This window comes from Amblyomma mixtum, chromosome 5, assembly GCF_055824585.1.
Source record: "Amblyomma mixtum isolate Tamu chromosome 5, ASM5582458v1, whole genome shotgun sequence".
Classification (NCBI taxonomy): domain Eukaryota; kingdom Metazoa; phylum Arthropoda; class Arachnida; order Ixodida; family Ixodidae; genus Amblyomma; species Amblyomma mixtum.
Genome location: NC_143016.1, coordinates 84431824 through 84441241, shown reverse-complemented (window position 1 = coordinate 84441241; position 9418 = coordinate 84431824). Strand labels below are relative to the sequence as shown.

At 46.3% G+C, this 9418-nt stretch overlaps 1 protein-coding gene across 1 annotated transcript; it reads right to left on the bottom strand.

The window, feature by feature from the left end:
- Positions 1-6438: 6438 nt before the first annotated feature.
- LOC149342863 (uncharacterized) lies at positions 6439-9170 on the bottom strand. Its single transcript, XM_089546847.1, has 3 exons — positions 9076-9170; positions 7953-8134; positions 6439-6805 (listed from the first exon to the last, which is right to left on the bottom strand). The coding sequence occupies exons 1-3, from the start codon at positions 9124-9126 to the stop codon at positions 6439-6441; spliced, it is 600 nt and encodes a 199-aa protein (XP_089402973.1). The 5' UTR covers positions 9127-9170.
- Positions 9171-9418: the final 248 nt, after the last annotated feature.

Genomic DNA, 9418 nt, shown 5'->3' with positions numbered 1-9418 from the left:
TGACGTCACAGCAGAGGAGAAATGGGCTGCCGGCTCGCGCGGTCGGCCGCGGCGGTGGAGGCTCCACATCAGAGGCGCGGCGGCTGACCACGTGACAACATGACGTCACAGCAGAGAAGAGATGGGCTGCCGGCTCGCGCGGTCGGCCGCGGCGGTGGAGGCTCCACATCTGAGGCGCTGCAGCTGACCACGTGACGCTACAGCAGAGGTATGAAGCTGAGCTTGTCTCGCTCTCCGGGCACTTACGAGGCCGCCAGGTGTTGGGATGCCGCCTAGAAGCAGGGCTGATTTGAACGAGAAGCGAAAGCTTCAGCGTGCCATAGAGACCGATGAAGAGCGGGATGAACGTCTGACTAAGCGGCGTGCTCAATATGCGGCTCGGCGACAACGTTCTACAACAACTGAAGAACAAAGCATGGAACTTTACCAAGCCTAACCATCAATATGCTTCGCATCTGACTAGGCTTAACCTTAGCTAAGCCTCAGCCATTTTTTTTTTTGTAAACAGTTCAGGGGTGACACCACTTGCTGATCAAAACAGAGGCAGGAAGCAATTTCTTGCTCCATCGTCCTCGGCAGGTTGTTGAATAAAGAGATAAGAATAAGACGAGCGCCTCAGTGAGCTCGAATGGGAGGGTTTTCAATAAACATTGTGTACCGGACCTTTCAAACAAAATGCGACGATGCCTAGGTAGTTCCAAGATGAGTTTCTACCACTCAACTCAGCTCTGAAAATTTATGCAAGCGAGCGATTGCGGGGCCATATTCATCGCAATTTCTAAAACCGCTTGGTTACATTGCAGGCTGTGACTGCACTACCTTGATCTTTATGTCGGTGCATGCGGCTCTCCACTTCTCATTTTCTCACGTATCTCTCACGCCTATCCCATGCTCCACTTATAGGCAATCAAATGAACTGCTACACTCATAAAACTTTCTTAACTTACTCGCCGATATTTCTAGCCCTTAAACTCGAGATGAGGCTCAGTGGTGGCAGGGCATAACATGTGTTGCTTGCTGGCACATTTCCAAGAGAAGAGCGCTGTTCCAGAACTTCAGGGCATGCGAAACACCAATATGGTTCAGTAGAATATGTTGTTCGGCTGGTTGTAATTGTTCAGACTAGGTAAAGTTTTAGGAAAAAACACGCACAGTACAGGATAAGGGACGAGCGCAACCCTAGCAACTGATTTTATTGAACGTTCTCAAGCACATATTTGAAGGGTGAAGATATAATTCAAGCATCCACGGTCCGAAAACCCGGGACGGCAGACAACAAGGCAGTATCTTGCAGCTTCTTATTCAGAAACGCTGCCTAACTCTTATCTAGCGCGACTGAAGCCTCACTGATGCAGGCGTGTCATGCCTGACATGGCACTGCGCCCTGACATGTTTTTCAGGTGCTACAAAATCTTAAGTAAATTAGAGCCCTCCCCCGTCGATAATAAAAGCTCATGCTCCCGTGCTCAATCATTCACGAAAGCGCGGAGTACGACCTACATGCGTTTTCGAACAAGTTATTTGTATCGAGGAAGCCATAGTATAGGCTACCGACAGGATTTTAATCAAGAATAAAGCATGAACAGTAGCCGTCGTTCTGGAGTGCACAGTAGCTGTTGTTGTAATTGTCTTCTGTTGGAGTGGCACATAACGACAGGGGGGATTGACAATGTTCCTTGCACAGTAAAACAGTTGTCGTTGCCTCTGGAGCGATGGCACATACCCACGGAGGGAGATTGGCCAGGATTTGGTGCAGACCCAAACAAGAGAAAAATTCATCCAGACTTAACACAAGCGGCTCATAAATGAAATTTGAGTAATCTGGCAAAACGAAGGACAAAGTTTGAGATATTTTGAGGAGAATGGAATGAAAATCGCGGAAGGAAGAAGGAGAGTTTAATTAAATAAATTAAAAAGAAATAATAATACATACATAAATTTTTATACTAGAGTAAATGGAAAGACGAGTTCGAAAAAATCTCCCGGCCTCGATAACATACCTGTGCAGAAGCTCACACATCAGCATAAACACATGCCCTTTGACGGTTGCACCGAAGGAGAGCATCACGGGATTACTAAGCGGCAGCCCTAGGGGGACTTTGCCAGTACTTAATGCTCTGCCGTGCAAACCGCCGCTAGGAGAGGATGAAATGACCTAAGGATTTAACGTCCCCGCATGACGCACTAAGATTCGACGGCGTGTACCAAGAACGGCATAAATAAAGATTGAGACGAGGAATCTTCCAGCGCAATATTATCATGGGATCTTCACACTGCCTTTAAACACATGAACGAATATTTCATCGAAATTTTAAGTGTTTCTAGTCCGCTGTAGAAAGGATGGGCTCATGGCTAAGGTTCTGATAGCTGGAATTCACTGCAGACTTCGGCGTGTACTGGGCAGACACAACCTAAGCGGTATCTTTGTAGACGACTCCAGCGACGCTTTCCACAAATCGCATGGCGTGTGTTTTGTCACATGCATTTTCCTTGTATTTTACTATGGTGATCCGGGCCGAAAGTTTCGCTATAGCTTTGAACGGTACTGTAGACATCAATGGCACGTTGCACATGCCCGCTACCTCCTTCCGGTTGTGTGACACCTTATGGACACACAGCATATAAGCCAGATTCATTTTTCTTTCAGCCCTTTGTCCCAGTTTGCCTTTCATCTTTTGCAGTAGAGGTTCTGAGTCACCACCCTATGATTTCATAGGGTAAGACGGCAGAGATAAGCTTGGAACACGTGGCCATCAAATCTTTTCTGCATTTTGTGTAGACTCGACTTCAGGAGCGCAGACGCACAAAGCAGCCTTCCTTTTCTTAAAAATTTTCGTGTTCGCTGAATCATAAAGTACCAAGTTTTCTTGAAAATTCCCTGTGCGTTCTGTGAAATTCCCATCGGATTGTCCTGGTGATTTCTTCATCGTGGCCTGCTATTAGCGTTGTTTCGTGGCCGAAGTGTAGGTGCTGTCCTTTTCGAAAGCTTCCTGAGCAGTGAGTATGCATTTGGAGTTTACAGTGTGTGGCCTTCCCGAAATATTGAATCCGTGCAGGTGAAGAAAATGCTGCTTCTTTCCCGCTGAGCTCTGAAATGCATCATCGATGTGAAGCTAATGCTTTGAAATATATTGGGCTTCAGACTTATGTGTCAAACCGTGTTGCAGTTGTTTTCTATTCCTGGCTTACGCAGGTAGTTTTTATCTATATTTCACTTTATTTTATCTGCATTGTGGCCACGCCACCTCAGTTGTGATGTTGTTCTCACCGTTCGCATTTGTTCAGGTGCCGGTGACTGGGCTCGGTGTGCTGACGCCTACTGCATCGACTGGCCTCTTCATGACAAAGGACGGATGGCGTGCTGGCGCATCAAATGTGAGCGCCACCCCTGGAATGGAACGATGCGTCCTATCCTCGAGCTGGCCGCTACCTACACCGCCAATTCTGAACACGGAAGCGCCCTTCGTTTGGCAACATTGAACATTGTCAGCTGATCTGCCCAGTGAAAAGAGCGCAAACTTCTTCGACACGTCGAGCCACGCCACCACAGTTGCGATGTTGTTCTCAACGCTTGCATTTGTTCAGGTTAGTTACCACGATTCCTACGCCTCTCGTGATAGAAATATCTGTCTTGCTGCGGGGTCATGGTCACCCTATTGTTGCAAGCGTTTTCGTACTGCGGCTTTGTACCTGTGGCGGCGTTTGCTATTAGGCGGCGATATCGAGTCAAACTCCGGTCCGATGACAAAAGCGCAAGAGGAAAAGCTTGACGCAATGTGTAATGCAATTAAGCGTCTCTAGACAAACAACGCAAGCCTTCTTTAATCTCTAAATATAGTTCTAGAAATGCATAACATATTTAAGAAAGACTTAGACGCGCTAAATAAACGCGTCGATGACCCTGAATCTACATGTATGTCTGTGCCTTCTAAGCAGCTTCTAGAAACCTGTGACAACATTCGCAAACATTAAGAGAAAATTGTTGACCTCGAAAACCGTTGAAGAAGGTCCAATGCGCTGTTTTTTGGCCCTGAAGACACTGACTGTTCAGAAACGTAAGACAGTACAGAGGCTGTAGTTCGATAATTTTGCAAAGACCAACTGGGGGTCACAGTACAGTATATTACCAGGGCCAAACCCACCTGGGTCGCTTCTCAACGAATAAAATTTTGCAAATAACTAAATTTTACAATGAAAAAGAAATCGGGACCCTGGCAAGCAATGGCAGCAAGCTGAAGGAACAAATTTCATGATAGCACGGGACTACTCGGCTGCTGTGCGCGATAAGCATCGAAAGCTTTGGCAGTTCTCTAACTCGATAGAAAAGGAGGGTGATTGTCTCCGCCTTGTTTTCGCCAAGGTGGTTATAAATGATGACGCTTGCGTCCGGAACAACAATGTGGACTACGCAGTTCGTTTGCAAACATATGAAAATGATGCGCCACAGTTAGAAGACCAAGCCGCTGGAAGTCCCGACGAATGACTCGATCAGCTGCCTACCTTAGCTCAAGTAACCAAACCTTCTTTGCCCTCGGTTGATAAGCCCTGTCATGGTAACACATTTCCTTTCCTCTGATACTGCTCCTCATTTTCTGCATCCTTAGTCGCGATCTGGAATCGTGGCTCACGAACAACATTCCCGACAGCATTTTTTTTCCCGAGGTGACGTTTAACATATTCCGCAGTGACAGGTCGAATCGGAGAGGCGGTGGTGTTCTGTTGGCAATAAGAAACGATTTATTCTATAAACCGCTCACACTTTCTACGTTTCTTGAACGCGTATTGGTGTTGTTAAGAAGTAGTAGTGCTGATATACTTATTGGTGTTTCTTATCGCCCCCCAGGTATGGTCAGTGCTATCGCTGAAGAGTTCTACATCTAGAGTGAAGTGTGTAACTTATTTCCAAATTCTGTGTAATTAATATTTCGGGACTTTCATTATCAACAGATTAATTGGGCAATACTATCTGTCGGGGCGAGTGAAAGAAGATCTAATACATTTCTTTAGTCATGTTTAAATTTTTGATTATCTCAACATATCATGCAGCCGCCGCGGTGGCTGAGTGGTTATGGCGCTCGGCTACTGACTTAAAAGACGCGGGTTCGATCCCGGCCGCAGCAGTCGAATTTTGATGGAGGCTAAATTCTAGAAGCATGTTTACTGTGCGATGTCAGTGCACGTTAAAGAACCCCAGATGGTCGAGATTATCCGGAGCCCTCCACTACGGTGTTCCTCAGTCTCAGTTGCTTTGTGACATTAAACCCCATAAGCCATAAACCACTCATTGAACATTCTAATAAATCTTAAATGGAATGTTTCAAACACTGTGGTAGTTGCGAGCATCAAATCCGCGGCTGGGAGCGTTCCCTTGTCATAGAAGCCTTTTCAGAGCCGAAGACAGGAGTCTTATCTGTTTATATGAGGACATATCGTGCTCATTTTTCTCTTATAACAATATTTTGGGCTCGGAGCAGAGCGCACGTATACAAGCTATTGTATCAAAAGAGATCGCGATTCTGCTGTTTCTCGTTCTCCTTCTTCATAACACAGAACTTACTCAGGTAACTAGCTCTTTCTACTCCACGAACCTGTCGGAGTGAATTCGACCGAGAGATAACAACCAATCATACAGCACCGGCCTCGGTGTCTGAGTGGCTTTGATGTTCGGCTCCTGATCCCAAGGTCTTACGATAGAATACCGGCCACGGCAGCTGCATTTCGTTGGAAGCGAGAGAGAGGGAGAGAAGTAGGAAGAGGGAGTTTTTGCCTTTCACAAAGATGGAGATGAAATGCAAAAACACCCGCGCGTTGTGCGACGTCAGCATAGCGTAAAAAACCCAGATGATAATAAATTTATACAGAGCCTTCCACTTCGGCGTCCCTTTTAGCCCATTCATTGCTTGGGGTCGTTAAACCCCACCTCATATCACATAATAATACAGCACCATGCTTGACATGAACATGAAATCACAGCATATCTGAACGGGTGAATCGGTGAAGCACGCGAAGTAACTGCTCGCAACGACGCTTTGAAGTTTCCGTTTCTCGCCCCGAAATTTCTCCCTCAAGTCAGTTCAATTGAAGTTTTCTCGGTTTTTGCTTAAAATAGAAGCAGTTTTAAATAACAGTTACGTTTAATGGCACTGCTGGTGACGTGTTGACTGACTTGTTAACTTCGTGCCAGCTTCTCTATAGAAGGTTGCGACTAAGTATTCAGTAGGTGAAGCCATGCTCTCCGTGCTCTCTTTGGAACAATATTTTGTTTTGTTTTTTTTCTGCTGGTTACGATGGCTTTTTTTTTAACAAAATCTTTCGGACAAAGATCAGCCTAATGAATTTCCCTCGCACACAAGCATGCACGGCAGACATAGATGATAATTAGAGCTCAGATTACGTCGAAATTTCCAGTCACCGTTACATCTGTTTATTTTCTCTCTCTCAGTGGGCAGGGCACTGCAGCGGGAGTGCCCTCTTGTAAGGAATTACAATCGGACCGGGTGGTCGCCGGGGGTAGCGCGTAGCTGCAGCTTGCGTCCTGGGCATCGCCATCGCCATCGCTCGAGCGTCAGTGGCGAAGCCAGCTCCGTTCCAGCGCAGGTGGAGACGTTCGGCGATAAGAACCAGCGAAGCTGCAGCGAGTCCTGCGAGCCATGCGAGGAAGATGCCCTGCAGGCTGTCCATCTGGCTGCGGGTGTTGGCTCTCAGCTGCTGGTTGAGCGCCGACTCGCGGCGGCAGGGCGTCTCCTCGTGGCCGCTGTCGCGGAAGAGCTTGTGCGCTAGGCCTCGCTCGATGAACAGCTTGATCCTGTACGAGAAAGGCGGTCTAGCAATGCTATCCTAACTGCAAGGCGGCACGTGAATGAATGAATAATCGAAGCCTGCGGTCATGTGCGACTCATGGTCTCCATTGAAGCAAGAAATGCCTACTCGCGATGTTTGTTTAGCGAAATATAGAGACAATAAACCAAAAAGAACAACGTCTTGCGAAATTAAATTAACACCGGTAGAAAACGCACAAATCGCAAGCAAGTCAAATGAATCATAAGAAAGGTTTAGGGAATGGTAAAAACCCAACAGGCTCTAAATGTTCTGCAAAATATTGGAGTTTTCTGCAGTCGGAACGCACACATCTGTACATATAGTAAATTTTTGTTGTTAACTATAAAACACTATTAGTGTTATTGAGAGCGTTGGATGCAACTACCCTTCAAGTCAGTTACTGCCTTCCTTCGTCAGCGCTTTCACGAAACAATGCAGAGAATGCGATTATCATACTTGTCAGTAACGGGACACCTGGCGCGCGCTCGACTTAGCTACCAATGGTCATTTCATACATGGAAACGGCCTTGTAAGCCAGCGTGAACATTCATCAAAAAGACTTTATTGCAAGTGACAGTTATTCGCCCATGCGTTTCTGCTATATTGTATAACCTTCTAGCAGTTGTGAGAAATGGACCTATATGCCAAGCTTTTTAAACAACGAAGCGAAGTAGCAGGTCTAACTAACAACCAAATACTACTGCTTTGCCATCGCTTCTGCAGCAATGTTTACTTTCTTTCGCTCTGTCTCTTCGTGTATCAACGTATCTTTCACCTGCAACAAAAAACTTAGTGAAGAAACTCTTCGCAGAAGGCATGTCGTATACAGCCTAGCGCGATCTGAAGGTTATTTCGTTGGTGGCGACTGAAACGCAGAAAAAAATTTCCTGTCGTGAAGCTCACTTATACGGAACAGCCATGACGGTGCAGGATAGCGAAATTCCTGAACCAGCTAACTGTTGTTTTCATTCCAGCGTCCTTGCAAGAATGAAGTGTTAGTGCAGTTTAAGCAGAGCAGATTAAGCCTCAGGCGATCATTATCAAATCGTTTTAGCCTGTATATGTGCGTACACGGGCTCGTGTCTGTTGATTTGCGTGTGTGATTTGGTACAGAGAAAGTCAACCGGGCTTACTTTTCTTCGATGCTGGCACGGAGCCGCGGATCCAGTTGCTTCCTCATGAACATGGAGATGGGCAGCTGGGCCACCAGCCTCGGCGCGTAGTAGAACTCGCCGTCCATGTTACCCAGCTGGCTGCAGCGTTGCTTCATCTCTCCCGAAATGGGAACCGGTGTGAAGATCATGACCGCCTCGCCCTGTTGGAAAGCCGCCGCATTCTTCAGTGGCAGTCACTCACAGCTCAGAGCAAACTGATAATTTGCTCTTAGTTGCGCCCACCACGTTGCGCTACTAATGTTGTAAACATCATCGAGAGCCTCGAACCGTAGTCCCAATGGTCGCCCTTCCTAGAGCCCTGACAGTCACAGCCCTCTTTCTTGAGAATGTCGTCAGGATGCATCATGTTGCGTCTTGCCGCGTCCCTTGTGTATGCACTTCATAGTCTAGTATGCTGTCGCCTATGTTTTTTTTCTTCTGTTCACTGTTAAAGTGTAAGCAAAACGCAATTTTCCTGTGGTTGATATCCTCGTATCTGCTTTCTTTTTTTTTCTCTCTTCCTCTTGCTGTCTCTGCCTCTGCAACTGCAACTAAGTCTTTCGAGTTAAAACTGTGTGTCCTATAAAGACCCAGCACGACGTGGAACATGCACAAAAATATATAGTTAAATTTATTTCTACCCTGTTTTCATGTCCATAGCATCTTCATCATGAGGTGACAAAAGTAGCAGGAAAAGGCCTAAAGCGTCAAATGGGCGGCAACAAACTTTGCCTGTGTCTTATTCGTTGTTTAGCTGGATATCCAGACTTGACAGTTTGCTCAGCGCTGCTTTTAAAGGAGCTCGGCTTCTTTCGTTATATATTGTACCGATGCGGACATGAAGTAACTGGGCAAGGTGCCGCATTCTAACAATATTTATACACTGCGTGATGAAAATTGTTGCAGCAGGCGCACGTCTCTAGTGATCGTTGGTGAACACCCACCCGGTGGGTAGATGAGCCTGCCACAAAGCAAGCTGCATGCAAACAGACAGACATACAAACACACAACGGCTAAACGCCGCGACGGGCCACAAAGCTCTGCCGCACTAAAATATACCAATCAGCTTATCTCGTCAACACGGTGGCCCTTAAATACTTACCTTCAACACACGCCGCAAGGTTGCTACGCTGAACAAAGTTTGCCGGTCCATCACAGCTTTGCGGCTCTGAACTTTCTGAAGAACTTTCTGGAAAACGTCGGTATTTGTTGTCTGCAAAAAATGTACAGGAAGCGATCGTAGATTTAAACAAAGGCTTCTTTTTTTTTCACTCTGAATTTGGCACACTCAATATTATGAGCACATCAGAGACTAAATTAAGCAGAAAAAATTATCCAGCATTTTATCGAAGCCTATGCTTAAGAATTCTACATTTTTGTTCAAGCAGCATGAGAACACTTGGTCTTAAATCGGTAATACAGGGCCTATAGGTTATTTACCTGCC